The sequence below is a fragment of the Papaver somniferum genome, chromosome 9 (genome assembly GCF_003573695.1).
Source record: "Papaver somniferum cultivar HN1 chromosome 9, ASM357369v1, whole genome shotgun sequence".
NCBI classification, from domain to species: Eukaryota; Viridiplantae; Streptophyta; class Magnoliopsida; order Ranunculales; family Papaveraceae; genus Papaver; species Papaver somniferum.
Genome location: NC_039366.1, coordinates 32,545,672 through 32,562,653, shown reverse-complemented (window position 1 = coordinate 32,562,653; position 16,982 = coordinate 32,545,672). Strand labels below are relative to the sequence as shown.

The window sequence follows — 16,982 nt, the reverse complement described above, 5'->3', positions numbered from 1 at the left end:
ATTCGAAGTGAAAGAAGAAGAAAACGTTCAATTGGAGCTAAATGGAGCGAGAAGGTCAATTCACAGGCGATATTTGGAGCAGGATAGATTGTGCAAGAGGAGCTATGCTGGTAATTAAACTGTCAGTCTCCTAGAATTGACAGTTGAACAGAGAATTAAGCTGTCGGTTCTCTGAAACCGACAAGCCAAATACGGACTGGGTTGCCCTTATTGAAGTTACTGGGTGCAAACATCCGGCCCAACCATTTCTATACCCTAGAACCTAGAGAAATCAATTCTCACATTCTCAATCATTTGTTCCTGAGTAAAGTGCGGCTGCTGTAAGAGGGAATAATACGGAGATGGGGAGGTTAATTGTTGCAGGTTGTAATTGAATGGGAGAAAGAAGATGAGAGGCCGTAACTGAAGATTGAATCTGTGATGGCTTGGGTTTCCTTGAATCGGTATTCAGATTAAGAACAGAGAGCAGCGGAGAGAGATAAGATCGAGATAGGCAGAGAAAGAAATTCAGGGAAGATGCAGATGTTGTTGCTGTTGATATATCAGAGACAGTGATGGGTTTGTGATGAAGGTGAGAATGAAGCAGAAATTAGGCTCGAGTTTGTGGAGTTTTGAATGAACTGAAACGGGGATCCGGTGGAATTTAAGGTTTGAGATTGGATTGGATTTTGAATTGGTGATGGCTTGTTTCTGAACTTGGTTGTTGCAGCTGGCAAGATGGAAGGAGATAATGGTACTGTAACTGACTTTGGTGAACAGATGCATTGGTGGTATAATTGGAGTTGTTGTGTGTCAAAACAAAAACAAAAAACATAATTGGAGTTGTTGCAACAGGGAAGAAGAGTTGAATGTTGCTGCTGTTGTTTGGTGATTTGAGTTGTGTTGGCTGAGATGAATACCAATGGGTCTTGTGGTGTTGAGTTTGCTGGATTGAATTGAGAAGATACATTGGTTTGTTGGTGGTATATGTCAATGCAGGGAATGAATGAAATCTGTATGTTTGATTGAATTAAATGTCTTAGAGGGACTGAAGTTGCAAGAGAAGATGCAGCTGGAGAGTTATGCACCATAGTAGTACAAGATGGAGTTGAGCAAGACAATGGCTCTGATGTTGCTGCCATCAGTTCATGGTAATGGAAGGTGCAGAGTTGCTGGTTGAGCTGTTGAATATTACAGGGAGCTGTTGCCATGTAAAGCTGAGTTACAGTGAGTTGTGCAAGTGATGCAGCTGGAGTTGAATAAGCAGATGGGATTTTAAGCTACAGAAGACATGAGTCTGAGGTTCAGGCAGGAACAAGATGGAAGCAAGCACTGAAGCTGAAGTTGGTGGTAATGAATTGCTACAGTTTCAGATGGGCTGCGAGCTAATGGAACTGGTGAAGCGTAGGTGCAGGGAGTGCTAGTGAATGAATTGAACTGGTCAGATGGGAGCTGCAGTGACTAAGAGATGGGTTCTGGGAGTTCAGTTTGAGTCGAGAAGAACATGAATGGCTTGAAGCAGAGTTGCAGGTGGTGCTGGATTCTATGTTGGGCTGAGTTGTGTTGGCTGTAAGAAAGATATTGAAGTGCAGTTCTCTTGGCTGTGAGATAAAAAGATGATGTTGTTGTGTATGGAGAATGAACTGTCAGTTACTTGGAACTGCAATATCTACACCACCATTTCCTGGAAAACAGCAGTAGCTCCTTCTCTTCATTCCTGCACGGCACCACAGCTTGTGACAGCAGCTCCCAGCTTCTTGTTTTCTCGGCTCGAAACATTCCAGCAGCAACACCACTATTGTTTAGACCACCACCACTCAGCTGCAACTTCAATTCAACTTGTTATCTCTTCTCAACAGCATCACCAATGCAGCACAAGTTGTAGATGAATTGGGGAGCTTGCAGGAATGGGTTTATGTTGCTGAGAGAAAGGGATTGCAGTGTGCAAGTGGTGCATATGGAGTCCGGATTGCTGTTTGGAGCAGCAACAGGTGATGCTCAGATGGTCAGGTTACAGGAAGTGTTGCTGTGAGTGGAAGTTGGCAGCAAGTGCAAAGCATTAACAGTTGAGCCATGGTGTTGGTTGCGCACAAAGGAGTTGGAGGTGAACTGAAAATCCCCACTTGGAGAGAACTGAAAAGAGAAGAAACAGGCAAGTTGGGTTAACTTTGAGTTCAGTTTACAACCGAGTCAGCAGAGTCGGATACTGCTGAACGAAAAGCGATGAACCCGCCCAACTAAAACCCACCCCAAGCAACCGCCTCACTTTTACAAGGGTTTTCTCGACATTTTGCTGCCACGTTCAGACAAAAAACCGAGGGAGAGGGAAAAGCTGAAGTGTTTGAATTTCGAAATTGAGTTCGAAATTGAATCCCATTTCATCTCTTAATCTGGCTCTATTTAAACACAACATTTCTTCTTTTTTTTGCTTATTTCAAATCCCAATCTTCCCTCTCCAGTCACCGCCTCTCTCTTATTTTCCAAAATCCTCTGTTCTCTGTGTTACGCCATGAACTATCTACAGTTTCTGGTTCTCCTGATCTCGATCTTGTCCATCACAGCCTCATATCACGATGATGTTCATCAGGTAATGAATTAACTCTTCTTTCTTTCGATTTCTTCTTCTTCTTCTCTTCATCATCACAAAAATGGTGAAAACCTAGAATTCCTGTGTTTTTTTCTTCATCTTCCTTCGATTCTTCTTCTTCTTCTTCTTCTCGGTCTCCTAATTCGATCTACTTTTTGATTTAGGTTTTTGATTCTAAGGATTTGCAAACTACAGAACAGGACGATTCTCTACGGTCGGTAAGATTTCCAACGAATTTCTCATATCTTTTAAAGTTTTTGTAGCTGAAATCATTGAGAACGCATGATTATATGTTCCAGTTTTGTTATTCTTAAGTATTGTTTTAGATCAAGCTTGATGATCCAGAATCGGTGAACTGATTATTGGTTTCTCCTACGATGTTTAAGATATTATCACTGGATTTCTTATTTCATCAGATCCGGTTAGGTTTTTAGCTCTTTTTTCGGTTCTGTGAAAGTCGAATAGAAATCTATGAAGATGTATACGTTTGCTGCTGAAATTCCATGTTAATTAGATATTTATTAATTTTAATTTTGTTTTTAATCGCCCTAAACAGATGAGAAACCTGCTTACATTCAACATCAGCTGCTTCAGAGGGCTTTTCCCTGAAAATTACTTCAATGATAAATCTGTTCCTTCTTTAGGTAAACTAATACCTCTTGTGATATCTACTTAAAACTCTGTGTATCTTTACAGCTATTTGATAATTTTTGTTACTGTAACTTGAAACAGAGAAGAAGTTCAACAAAGTCATGCCCATTGATGCTGAATCCAGAAGACTTCTTGACTGGATGCAAGAAGGTAAAACAATCTCACTTACAAAACACACTGAGATGTATGTAAATACCCAAGAATACTTGTTCTGTATCTGAAGCTTAGCTAAATCTCACTTCTTCATGCGTTTGATAAGTTGGAGTTGGATTTTACTCTGTGTACTCTTAAAGTAGCTTTGAATTCTGGATGGAGATTGATAAATGAAGTTTGTAATAATCATACATGAATGTATTTTTGTTTTGCAGTTTCATCTAGCTGTTCGGATTCTGACAGTGAAGAGGTGATGATGAACGGAAGTCGTACTGGAGATACAATAAAAGGAGCAACATTCAAGTCTAATGGCAATACATACATTACATCAAATATGATGAGGTTTACTCTTTATGGTTTGAAGTCCTGTGGATTACTTTTCTAACTGCCGCCTGTGTTTAAACACTTTTAACTTGGTTTTGGCAGGAGTTCTGCTTGTAAAATGGTCCGAACTCTGGTTCAATTGATGCGAACACTGGACCGTATGCCAGAAGAGGTACAAAAGTTCGTTAAGATCTTCAAATGGAAGTTTTATTAGGTGATCAAATAAGTTGCTTGTCTATAAGTTCATTTTTGCTTATGTGTTTCAGCGTACAATCTTGATGAAGCTTCTTTATTATGAGGATGTCACTGTGAGTTTCTTTGGCCTTGTTATACTGCTGTTGTTTCTTTTTGTTTGTCTTTTGCCTGGTTTTGTCTAAATATTGCTTCTAGTCCGTATTTGCACCATTGTAGAACCCTATCAGTGATCATGTCCAACTGAAGTAAAATTACACAATTCCTGGCCTAATATATGCAAACAACTGCACAAAAGTGTGGTACAGTAAACATGGGCCAGATTATCTATGTTCTGCTGTAACTAAATTTTCACAGATGCCTTCTGAAACTGAATTCCCCTTAATTATCTTCGTCCGGCTCTTATATGTATTGTCTTCTCATCCCGAGTCTGTCCCCAGGGGGTATTGGATGCATGGACAAAAGTATTTGTACTGTTAATATACTTGTTCATCAGATTAATAGTTTGTAAATGTTTTGAATCTTGAACGGAAATACTTTTCTAACATTCGAGTTATATTTTGGAAAACCTGCAGCCTATATACTATGAGCCTCCATTCTTCGGAGTCTGCTCAGACCAAGAAGCTAACCATCCATGGTTGAAGAACCCTCTCAAAATGGAAATCGTAAATGTTAACTGCGAACATTTCGTACTAGCTCTCAAGGTAAATTGGTAATACTGCATTGTGCATGAGTGAAACTTGAGGTTTAGGTTTTTTTGATCTTTCAAGTTCAATTTGAGTAATCAAGTTCGAAACTTTGCAGGTCAAAAGCATTCTGGATCCATGTCAAGATGAAAACAATGACATGGAAGATGATGAGGAAATCAGCTTGGGTGTTGATTCAAACCTAACAACTGATTCTTCAGATTCAGATAGCAAGGTACACTTATAGCGTAACTTATTTGTCATGTTACAGCCTCTATTTTCATTCAAATTGTTGGGAAACATGGTTGAAGCTCGAGAATGGAATTTGAAAAACTCTGAAATGTTTTGTCAGATGAGCCATTCAGCAAATGATGAAGACGGGTACATTGTAGCTCCTGTAGGTAATTATCTCCCATTTCTTCCTTTTCCTCATCCCTGTCCTCTTCCATTTCATTTCGCCACTTTAAAACCAATAATTGTGATGACAGATAAAGCCCGATCACATGAAAACAATGGCATTGCGGATCATGAAACAACTGATCCTTCAGATTCAGATAACGAGGTACACTTATAGCGTAACTTATTTGTCATGTTACAGCCTCTATTTTCATTCAAATTGTATGGTTGAAGCTCGAGAAAAGAATTTGAAAAACTCTGAAATGTTTTGTCAGATGAGCCGCTCAGCAAATGATGATGACGGGTACATCGTAGCTCCTGAAGGTAATTATCTCCCGTTTCATCCTTTTCCTCATCTCTGTCCTCTTCCATTTCATTTCGCTACTTTAAAACATAGTAAAAAATGGCATGGCGGATCATGAAGGTAGGTCAGATGTTTTGAATGACTAACAGCAAAGGCGTAATGTAGTTACAGTGGCTTAACTATAGTAAAAAATCACCTGGAGTTGATGGTCGAAATCTATTACAGATGATGCACATGATGCAGAAGAGGACGCAGATCAGTTGACACATGTAAGAGACTGGATTAGCTCTCGCCACATTGACAATGTTGAACTGACTGATGTTCTCTCTAGATTCCCGGACATATCAGTGGTAAGTAGTACAATCAACTCATAAGTGCACTATGTGGTTGCTAAGTTAGAAAATGTCACATTCATCCAAGTGACTTTATGGAGTCAGATTTTGCAGCGATCCTGCCAAACTTGTGGCACCTTTAGCTAGAACTTTGACAAATGTAGTCATATTTAACAATCTTGATCTCTAGTACAATAGCAAAGCTATAAATGAACACTGTTCTAAGTGGGATTGTTCCAGTGATTAGCCAATGTTAACTCTCTGTCTGATTCCCTAGTGATTTGGTCTAGAGGACTAATTTAAGGGTTTCAACTTGTTCTCATTTTGCAGGCCCTGACTGAAGGTGAGCAAAGAACTTGAATCCATATGTTACAGTTGAAGCATTGGCAAATAGCAGTTCGAAAGATAAATTCTTTTTATTTTCCCAGAAATAATGAACTGAATTGTAATGTAGTTACAGTGGCTTAACTTTCTCACCTGGACTTTTAAATCTATTACAGATGATGATGCTAATGAAGGAGGGCAGGTAGCAGTTAGAGGGGCAGGTGAGCAAGACGGTGGACAGAATGGGAATGTTGGAGGGCAGCAGGGAAATGGTGGAGGAGGACAGCAGGGAAATGGAAGAGGAGGACAGCAGGGTAATGGAGGAGGAGGACAAGGGAATGGTGGAGGTGGAGGAGGCCAGGATGGGCATGATCACACCAGGATCATGGAGGATCGTTGTCCTCATTGTGATGATTTACCTCATCAAGTAGCTCTGCATAGTCATTATACTCTACCCAAGGGAGAGTGTTACCGTTTGATTTGTTTGAGGTGTGGATACATCTGGACAAGAAATGTCCAGATAATGTAACTTTGTTTTCCTGTTAGAATCAGTAATAAGCAACTTTGTATGATCTCTAAGATCTCTTAGCAAAGATTGTTATAGTTTCAGGCTTTTCAGGAAACTAAACAGGGAATTTTTAGAAGCAGTTGTTAAAAATGACTATTTTTGATTGCTACATTTATGACAATTAACAACAGCCTACCCAAATAGTGGCAAAGCTAACATTCTGATTCAAGACCATAGTAAAATGTAGAATTTGTTGATACTTGCATATGTTTTGCCATCCCATACAACATAAGAATACAAGCCTTAGTGTATTTTAGCATCAGACGTCTTCCAGTCGCTGACCTATACGATTTTTCCAAGAGACTAAGCTGTTAAAATGTGGAACATAAGATCCCAGATACGGAGAACAGCCTTCATTCATTTCAATCTCCTTCATCTCTCTCTGCTCCAAATCATAAGTGAACAACGTGCTATTGATATCTCTCTTCAGAACTAACTTGTTTCTTGAAGCATAACCAAAGGGCACCATACACAGAGTCAATCCAGCAACAATACTGTGTTTCAGGATCCACTTACTTCCATCTAAATCCTTCAAAATCCAACCATCAAGTCGATTATAATCGGCGTGACTCACAAACGATAAGCATCCACCCATATCAACTAAACCATCATATCTTCCACTACACTAGTTTTTGGTAACTGGATTTTGCGAAATTTTTCATCATCAATGCCCCATTGACACTATGTATTCATAGTTCTCAATATGAGGCATCCAGTGAAAAGCTCCAATGGCAACAACTGGAGCCTTTCCCAGCTGACTTATAAGTCCAAAACTAGGACCATCAACTGCCCTCCATGTATGAGAATCAACTTCAATAATCTCGCATCCGAAATACCGCAGATGATCTCGAAACAAATGTACGACTTTGTACTCTCCAGTTCTATAACTGAAAGCAAATCCATAAGATTCATCATGCGGGAGAGCTATTGTACCACGGCAAAGAACAGTATATTCTCGAGTCACAGGATTGATGACAACTGGACCACAAATTCGGCTGTTTTCAAGTAGAACCAAGCCGTTGCACGCAGCTCGTATTTCTCCATAAGAGCTTAGCTTCAAAGATTTTACCGCGCTTTTCCCATCTTTAATCTCCATGAACTGCAAATTCAATTCTACATCGTACTGCTCCATTCGAGACTCCCAGTTGGCTTTACTTGGGAGATAATGTTTCTCGACATGAAAAATGTTCTCATCTGAATTAGTTTCTGTTCCAGGCGACTTAGATAGGAATATCAAACCCATTTCGGAGCGACGAAGATGGTCTTGGATGAAAATAGAGTTGTTGATCATTTTGTACCATGGCTTGCAAACTAAACTTGATCTCCTAAGTGACTCAATGGGAAGTTTAATAAGAGTTCTGTAGATGCAATCTTTGGGTAAATCCAGAATAGAATACCTCTTCCCATCATTCTGTCCTTTCTTCTTTTCCTTCTCCTCCATTTCCTCCCTAGTGAACTCTCGCGCTTGAACTGCTCTCAACAAGTTTGCAGCAGTAGTACTGTTATAGTCCGCTGCTGCCGTCTTTCGCATCTTTATTCTCTGCCTGGATTAAGGGAATAAATACATCAACAACCATATGGATCATTCTAAACCAATTCCAAAACTCTCTCTATTTCTTTGCCAAAAGCACAGTATTGTGCGCACTATAATTAAAGTAGTAGAAAAATCTGTCTCAAAGTCTATTTTAACAGATGCTGCTGGTTACTTATTATGTCGTTGACATCAAGAACACTTAAGGACATGTTCCTCTTTTTTTACACCGAATTGCACAAACCTTAAACAAATTAGGGAAATGGGGTACCCAGATTCTAATTTCCTGTAAGTGTTTGAAAATCAACTAATTCTAGAGGTTGGGGTTTTCGATTTCTATAAATCTTGTATGCTTGATGATAAAACAGATTAAGAATTACATACCAATGGATCAGGCGAACTCCATGTAGGTTAAGCTTTAGGATCAACCAAATTTTGCTGATAGACAAAGTTCTTGATGGTGGGTACAGTGAGTAACTGAGAAACTCTTTCTTGTCCCTCTCCGTCTCTTTTGATTGTATTCTTTCTTGGAATTTCTACAGAGACGCTTGATTGAACCTTATAGGCTTAATCAACGGAGGCGTTTTTTACAGTACACCGTGAATGAAACGCCTTTCTTAAATGAGATTTGGAGATTCGCAAGACTTTCTTAAGTCAATCATCTAGCTCTTTGTTACTTCCTCCTCCTCCTCTCTATGGGTCGGTGACGTCTGTCCTTCATATACCCTCAAAAAAAAAAGTAAGCGTTTATAACAGAAATAATATTGAAAGTGTCATTAAAATCGATGTGACAAAGATCTATTCATAAGTCCATACCAAGGTGCATTTATTCCTCAAAGATCTATTCATGATAACATAGCAATCGCCGGTGAGCTGTTCCACTATATCAAATCCTCTGGCCGAACCAAGAACCCAAAAGTGGCTCTCAAGTTCGACATTCAAAAAGCTTATGATTCGTTAGATTGGGGTTTTATCAAAAGAGCATTTACCAAAATGGGCTTTCCACAACTCTTTGTGGACCACATCATGCTCTGCATCACCACAGTAACCTACTAAATCAACATCAACGGCACTCGGCACGGATACATCACACCCACTAGGGGAATAAGGCAAGGTGATCCCCTCTCCTCTTATATCTTTATTATTTGTGCGGAAATCCTCTCAACAAATTTGGGAAATGTAGAAATGCAAAAAAAGATGCAGACGCTGCGCATCTCCAAAACAACACCACCAATTTTGCATCTCATGTATGCGGATGATCTGCTCATAACATATAAAGCAACGACAGAGGGCACAAATCATCTCAAACATTTGCTTCATGCTTATAGTTCTTCGGCAGGTCAGCACATCAATACCTCAAAATCAACAATAATCCATCACCCAAAGCTCGAACAACATCAAGTTATCGATCTCCAGCAAGCTTTCGGTATGCCCACAACATCAAATCCACCTATATATCTAGGAGTTCAATTTAAACAAGGGAGAACATCTCGGCATATATTTCCCCCCCTCCTTCAGCGTCTAGCTCGAAAAGCCAAGGGATGGATGACGAATTGCCTAAATCAGGAAGGAAGATTGCTTCTCATTAAAACCTCTCTCGCACCGACGGCAAATCACAATATGCAAACACATTTGCTGCCAGCTCATATCCACCAAAAAATGGATCGCATAACTCGAGATTTCTTCTGGGGACACGACTCCACCGTAAGAAAACTCCATCCAATAGGTTTTGATAAACTTATCAAACCTAAATCAAAAGGAGGATTGGGAATTAGAAGTAGTAAAGAGCATAACAAGGCACTTCTTATGAAGCGAATCTGGAACATACATGAGAAACCAAACTATATAGTGGCCTTGTTATACAACGAAAAATACCTTAAGCATCAACCAATCCTTCAAAGCACTCCCCCTCCACCCTCGTCCACCAATCCCCTATGGAGGAACATGGCTTCCCTAATATCAACCTTGAAAAAGCACTTATTCATCAGATTGGAAACGGCTCCACCACCCCAATCCAAGCAAACTGGATCCCTCAGTTCGTCAATAACATAAACGCAACACTTTGCTACCCCATCCAATCTGTAGCGGATATCATTGACCCCTCAACCAAGTCTTGGAACCATGAAAAACTGAGCATCCTTCCACCAAACACAATACAAAGAATCATAAACCTTTACCTTCCTCTTGAGAACCAGCCAGATAGAATAATCTGGCCCTTCACAAAATCAGGAAAATATACGACGGCTTCGGGATAAAAATGTCTAACAGACAATTCAGACCATTTGCAGCACAACCCACTCCCCCTACAAATACCTTCCTGTGGACACTCCCTTGTCCTCCAAAAGTACATCTTTTCTTGTGGAAATCACTTATCGAAGGTTTACCAACCTTCCAACAAATCAATCACATCCGCCTCACCAACTCAAACCTTTGCCCGCAACGCAATTCTGACCCTGAAACTGCACATCATATCCTGCTACATTGCCTGATCGCTATAGCTTCATGGAGCTTTCTACTTCCCCGGATATCAAATCCGCAAATCATCCATCAGGGAATACCTGTTTCAATAAACCCTCAGACATCCATTCCCTTACTTCTTCAAGCGAAAATCGGTAACGAAGCAACCACCACCTTCTGCTTTCTTTTCTGGTCCCTCTGGATAGCTAGAAATGACTTCATTTACAACCAAAAGAAAACGAACCCAACAGGCATACTTCAAATGGCTACCTGGCTATAACAGGAGTATACCTGGGCTCAGCGGAACCAACCATCGGTGCTACCAGGAATGCAACCATCTACCAGTACTATGCACCAGATCCCCAAGTCAACCACAATCCTAGTAGGATGGAGTAAACCGTAACCAGAGTGGATCAAAATCAACACAGACGGATCAGCTAGAGGACACCCGGGACTTTCGGGAGCAGGAATCATTTGCCGAAACGAAAATGCTGTCAAAATCTTAGCAATTGCACAACCATTAGGGATAACAACAGCTCTCACTGCTGAAACTTGGGCCATGATCATAGCATCTAGAACAGCTACAAACAGAGAATGGCCAAAAGTACAATTCGAAACGGATTCGGAAAACCTTCTACGGTTCTTAACATCGACAGCCGAACCACCTTGGTACCTAGGCAATATGATAGCAGAAATCAAGCTTAGATTGGCCCAAATTCCGCATTTCACCATCAGTCATATGTATAGAGAAAGAAATCAAGCGGCAGACGGTTGAGCTAATAAAGGTGCAGACGACAACACAACTGGAAATCTAACTACAACAATCTGGGACCACAAAATACCTTCGTGTATTGGTCCTTATGTAATGGCAGACTCTATGGGTACAATGTACCCACGTGTTATTTCTTCCTAAGTTAAATATAAATCTTTATGCTTCGAAAAAAAAATAATCGATGTGACAAAATCTAGAGATAGACTTTCTTTTTCGTTGATACTTTGACTCAATGGTGAGATGTATTTAATTTATTACGATTTTCTTTTAAACAAGTTTTTTTTTCCTTTTCAATAATCTGATAAAGAGTATTATTACATTAACCGGAAGCCTAACAAGCGAATAGGTTGTCGTGCTAGCCTACCAGCGAGGCTCATGAGGAACTAGGCTAAGAGAGTTGAAGCCAAGCTAAGCTAACTCTACATTTCATGTTATATTTTGTAATATTGCGTCATCGGGGACTCGAAACTGGAACCTCTTGGAACGAATAAAATGAAACCTTTGTCGAATGGGGATGACCAGCGGAGCTAGGTACCCGTTTTTCCTTCTTTTTTTAAGAAACCAACAACATCTTTCAACAACAGATTATATTGTGGAGTAGACCACCGTTGCATATTACAAGTCGGGTCAGAGACCTCACAAGCTTATAAAGATGATCAACTACATTATTGTAGACTCTAAGAATGTAACAAACAATCAAATTCGACAAGCTATTTAACATACCAACACACTTAAATAAAAAAAAATTTATCAAGCCAAGGCACATTATTGTTAGACCTATACAATTCATTGACTAACTTTTTACAATGGTACTTTCCAAGGAGTAAAAATGGGATGTTTCAGGACCTCGTCTGCTAAAAAAGCAAAAGTAATAACTCTGCTACAGGAGACAATGGGCCAACATAAACAATATTTACAATCTGGTCATTGAAGGAGATAACCAGGCTACTATCCAGTATTTACAAGGCAAAGAAACATCTATACAATGACAATGCATATCCATACTAGATGAATTTAATACTTTAGCAACGCAACTAGTTTCGTTTTTGGGTTTTCAATATGCAGACAGGAAAGCAAACAAAGTAGCAGACTTACTAGAAAAGAAAGGAAGAACTTCAGTTACTGCAGTTTCTTGGAAGGATTATGGACCTATGTTTTTAGTTCCCACAATAGCTTTTAACACTTACAAAGCTTATGATATATGTAATCTAAATAATAACGACTCTGTATTAGTTTCAGTCAATGTTAATCCAATAGATTCAGTTACCAGAAGGACAACTCAGCCTGAGTTTGTTTCAAATGTGACTGAATCCGTAGATTACCTGATTCTACCAGTAATATATGTTTTATTTCCAAAAAATGCTAACTTTTGACAATCAAATTTGACAATTATTTTAAAGAGTTGAGAAGAAGATATTCAACAAAGAGCCTTATATATGGCGCCACATTTCTTGCCGATATTGGCGATGATGCAGTTGTTACAAAATAATCAATATGATTAGCAAGGATAAAAGCAGTACCTGCAATCTATAATATAAAGCAAAATGGTTTGTTTGATGTCCTAAAAATTTTCAATCAACAATGAAAAGACTAAAATGACCATTCGTATTTATATATACCACTGAAAGTTCCGTAATTTTAACACAAATTCAAGGATAAAAAAAACTTATACATTGACCAACTGACGCTATTATGCCTCCCCGTGTTTTTGGCTTTCCTACCAGGGTCATCGTAATAGCAAGGATAAGAAGGATACGAAGGATAAGAAGGATACGTATGTAAAAACCCACATGAGGGATGTTATTGAAACTTAATAACGGTTGAAAGAGAAACACCCCCACCACTCCCCCCCCCCACCTCCTTTAATATCATTGTTATAGATTGAATCACCACATCCACTCTCCATCACCATTATTGTGACGGATCAGAAAACTACGCCTAGCGCGCCAGGGCGCGCAACCATAAACTTCCCAATGAGCCATTCTGATGTTACTAACCGGTCTTAAAACTTCTCTTTGCGCCAAGAAAATGTACGCTCATTTGTGAAAAAGCGGGGGTCTAACAACCACACCCAATATATCGCTTAGCAATCTGTATGGACTAACTCCAATATACTTTTAAGAGAATCAACTAGACAGTCAGACTCAATCTTAATAAAAAGTATATAAAGGAGTTATATCTCAATTTCTCGACTCAATACTTACTCAAGCAAATAGAAATCTGCGAGTCTAATTGAATACAAGATAAATCACTTGAACGGTACCAAATACCAATTTTCAAGTATCAATCAATTTCAATCAACAACCAAAGGTTGGATTTACCAATTGATCTATTCAACGCACAACCCTGTGATATTTTAATTATATAACAAAATATAATGCGGAAAAGAAATAACATAGACACCAGAATTTTGTTAACGAGGAAACCGCAAATGCAGAAAAATCCGTGACCTAGTCCAGATTGAACACACACTGTATTAAGCCGCTACAGACACTAGCCTACTACAAACTAACTTCGGTCTGGACTGTAGTTGAACCCCAATCAATCTCGCATTGATCCAAGGTACAGTCGCGCTCCTTATGTCTCTGATCCCAGCAGGATACTACGCACGTGATTCCCTTAGCTGATCTCACCCACAACTAAGAGTTGCTACGACCCAAAGTCGAAGAATTTAATAAACAAATCTGTATCACACAGAAAAGTCTACGAACAGATAAATCTGTCTCCCACAGAAATACCTACGAGTTTTGTTTCATCTTATGATAAATCAACGTGAATAGGAACCAATCAATAACCCGAACTTATATTCTCGAAGAACAACCTAGAATTATCAATCACCTCATAATAATCTTAATCGACTAGCAAAACAAGATATTGCGGAATCACAAACGATGAGACAAAGATGTTTGTGACTTCTTTTCTAGATTTCCTATCAGAGATATCAATCTCAAGCCAATCTTACAATTGTACTCGTACGATAGATACAACAAGATCAGATCACATAACTACAAGAAAAGTAGTCTGGTTGTTTATGGGTGAACACTATTTATGTTTTGGTAATTTTGGGTGTGTGTGGATGAGAAATGAATCCAAATCCTAAACAAATACACTGTACGGGAGTGCTTTTGATTCGAGAGATCAATCTATACAATTCTGGCCTAAACCAAGAAATGGTTGTTCCAGACTTGCTTCGTTCACAAAGTGAATGAGATGGGGTTGATCTTAGAGAGGGAAGTGAAGAAGGTGTTTGATATTGTGAAGTTGTTGGCTATTTATGACTTGTATCAGAATGTTGAACTGGCTTGCACAATGTAAGCTGTCAGCTCTGGTGTTTTCTGGATACTGTGACAACACTTGGTTTTTCTGTGCTTGTCTCTTGTGTTTTGGAAATAGGTTGAGGAACCTATTTATACAAGTCATTGAGCACAACCCTCATCTCATAGAAAGTGGAGGAAGTGAATTGATGGAGTAGTGGGGTCGTGTAGAAGTGTTACACGATCATGTCTTTGCCCACTTCCCTTATCATTGTTAACCGTCCGTCTTTCCCTGACACGTTATTGTAATGGCGCGTTGCACGCTGCACGCTGTAAACCACCAGACCAATACCCCAGTGAGTATCCCCCAGTTTGTGACATGCTTGATGTCTCGAATGAGTGGATCGTGGGACCCACAGGAAGTAGCATACGATGCTAGGTTAAATAACTGAGTTATTTAGGAAATCGATATTCATGAAATATCGTGTATACTCTATGCATGTAATGCATCGAATACAATCAATATGTATGAAGCATCATTGTTTTAAAGCTTGACCGAATAAGTCGCAGATCAAGCGCCTTAAAAAAGCATCACATCCAACCATCTTCGAGTGATTGTTTGGAGGCTTTTTGGACGAGCGATTCTTTGGTCGGGCACTCCCTGTGAAAGAGTGGCGGAGGGTGATCATCGGGATGCTTTATTGGTCGTGTAACCTTTAGTCTAGGCCGTCCGACCAAGCTGGCAAAGTTGGACGGACGAGATGATCTGCGACACGCGTTTGCGACCGTTGATGGATTTTAGGGTTTTAAAGAGGTGCGCAAGCATCACTTTTTGTCTTGACCGAAATAAAGCATGGACACCTCTTTTGGTGTGACTGACCGGGCATGCGTGCAGACGGCTTGCCGGCGTACAAGTCCATGCCACTTCAACTTGTGGAGGTGCGATCTAGACCACTCAATTTGTCTGGCAAAGATGAGTGGTCGTGATTGATTTGCGACATAAATCCGTTGCCGCGAAGGATTTGGAAGCCGTGTCGACATGGCTCTTATGGGCGCGCGTTTCAAGGCGTTCATCCATGGTTGGCCTAGGCCGATATTGCATGCGCATAGGTGGCCCACGGTGATCTCGTTGATACTCTCGGGACCTCTTAAGTCTATATCTACACCCTCCATCCAGGCTTGTGAAGATGGATGGTCGTGATCAAACTACGGCAGTTACGCAATGCCGCAAACCCTAATTAGGGTTTTGGAACAGTCACGCGTGCGCAACTTTGGCCAAACGGTTTGGCAGGCCATGCTCCTCCTTCGGGGAGACCGACCATATGGGGCCCACATTGGGCTGGTGGTGAACATATGTGCACCTCCCTGACGGTCCTAGGCACGATCTAAGCCATCCAAGTATGCTTGCAAAGTTGGATGGTTGTGATCGATTTAAGACGCTAGTGGAGTTTCCATGACCCTTTAAGCATTACGCCATCCTCACTTCGATCAAGCGTTCATTGCTCTAGGGATATGTCGTGAGAAAACCGATCAAGTGGGTGAGGAGTGGGGCCACTAATGTGTGCATTAGCGCTTCACTGATCAATCACGGGATGATCTAATCCGTCCATCCATGCTTGCGAAGTTGGACAGTCGTGATCGTTTTAAGACTGCCCTGAACAGTCTATGCTCGATCGAATCTCTATAAAGCAGCACGACCACCCTACTTAGGGTTGGTGTTTGACGTTGCTAAGAGACGTTCATGTGACGTCCGACCGGCTAGGGCATAAGTGGGCCCGCTGGTGGTTATCATGACAATCGCCTATTCTTGTCAGGGTTTGGCTAGGCTTGTTAAACTGCGCGACCAACTTGTGTGGCCGCAATCGTTTCTGAGACTGATATGGACGGTGTAGATTCCCTTTATGGAATTGAACATGCTCGATCGGGCTAATACAAGCTCGCCGATGTGAGATTCTCTTTGTTAGAGAGTGACGTAGCATGTACGAGTATTTCATGCATGTCTCGAATTTGGCACTTGGAGATTCATGTTACTCTGCTGAGAGTGAACACTCAGTCGTCATGTCATTCCACTAATGAGAGTTCGGCCTGGAACAACACATGAAATACTAGGCTAATCATGCATTAAATAATGCTAAAAAATTCACAGAATATTTGGGATCGTTCCTATATGCACCATTCTGGGTGAATTTTTTGTATTTATTGAATTGCTTTGAATAAATAAAGTGAAGAGGTACTACTCACTTGTTAAACGACTTTACCCGTTGCAGGATGTCAACGCATTAAATACTGGTTTCACAATTTTAGCACAGAACTAAAATCCACCATCAACATTAAGTCCCCTGCCTAGCATGCAATGGTTGCACTATTGTGGGGTAGGCATTAGATGTTGACAATTAAAGATAAAACTTACGAGACAAAGTTAGATGTTACCATAAGAGATGGGTCGTCCTGTCCTTGGAGCATGTCACGTTC

The 16,982-nt window shown here is 40.3% G+C and overlaps 2 protein-coding genes across 3 annotated transcripts; one reads left to right on the top strand and one right to left on the bottom strand.

Moving 5' to 3' along the window:
- The first annotated feature begins 294 nt into the window (after window positions 1–294).
- LOC113309758 (meiosis-specific protein ASY1-like) lies at window positions 295–6,602 on the top strand. Of its 2 annotated transcripts, none has more exons than XM_026558274.1 (15): window positions 295–2,566; window positions 2,731–2,784; window positions 3,123–3,210; window positions 3,299–3,367; window positions 3,586–3,712; window positions 3,797–3,866; window positions 3,961–4,002; window positions 4,462–4,590; window positions 4,691–4,807; window positions 4,925–4,973; window positions 5,061–5,134; window positions 5,244–5,292; window positions 5,498–5,622; window positions 5,935–5,947; window positions 6,105–6,602. In XM_026558274.1, the coding sequence occupies exons 1-15, from the start codon at window positions 2,489–2,491 to the stop codon at window positions 6,455–6,457; spliced, it is 1,437 nt and encodes a 478-aa protein (XP_026414059.1). In that variant the 5' UTR covers window positions 295–2,488; the 3' UTR covers window positions 6,458–6,602. The 2 variants fall into 2 exon arrangements, with proteins under 2 accessions (XP_026414059.1, XP_026414060.1); XM_026558275.1 differs by having other exon boundaries at window positions 2,479–2,566; window positions 2,731–2,780.
- A 68-nt stretch (window positions 6,603–6,670) lies between these two features.
- Window positions 6,671–8,727, bottom strand: LOC113309759 (putative F-box/kelch-repeat protein At3g17280). Its single transcript, XM_026558276.1, has 2 exons — window positions 8,412–8,727; window positions 6,671–8,040 (listed from the first exon to the last, which is right to left on the bottom strand). The coding sequence occupies exon 2, from the start codon at window positions 8,025–8,027 to the stop codon at window positions 7,161–7,163; it is 867 nt and encodes a 288-aa protein (XP_026414061.1). The 5' UTR covers window positions 8,028–8,040; window positions 8,412–8,727; the 3' UTR covers window positions 6,671–7,160.
- Between the last annotated feature and the right edge of the window lie 8,255 nt (window positions 8,728–16,982).

Excerpts from the sequence above, each read along its gene's own strand:
- LOC113309758 (XM_026558274.1), top strand. The coding sequence starts at position 2,489 with ATGAACTATCTACAGTTTCTGGTTCTCCTGATCTCGATCTTGTCCATC. Across the intron at positions 3,713-3,796 it reads ATTACATCAAATATGATGAG|GAGTTCTGCTTGTAAAATGG; the intron begins GTTTACTCTTTA and ends TGGTTTTGGCAG. Across the intron at positions 3,867-3,960 it reads TGGACCGTATGCCAGAAGAG|CGTACAATCTTGATGAAGCT; the intron begins GTACAAAAGTTC and ends TATGTGTTTCAG.
- LOC113309759 (XM_026558276.1), bottom strand. The coding sequence starts at position 8,027 with ATGCGAAAGACGGCAGCAGCGGACTATAACAGTACTACTGCTGCAAAC.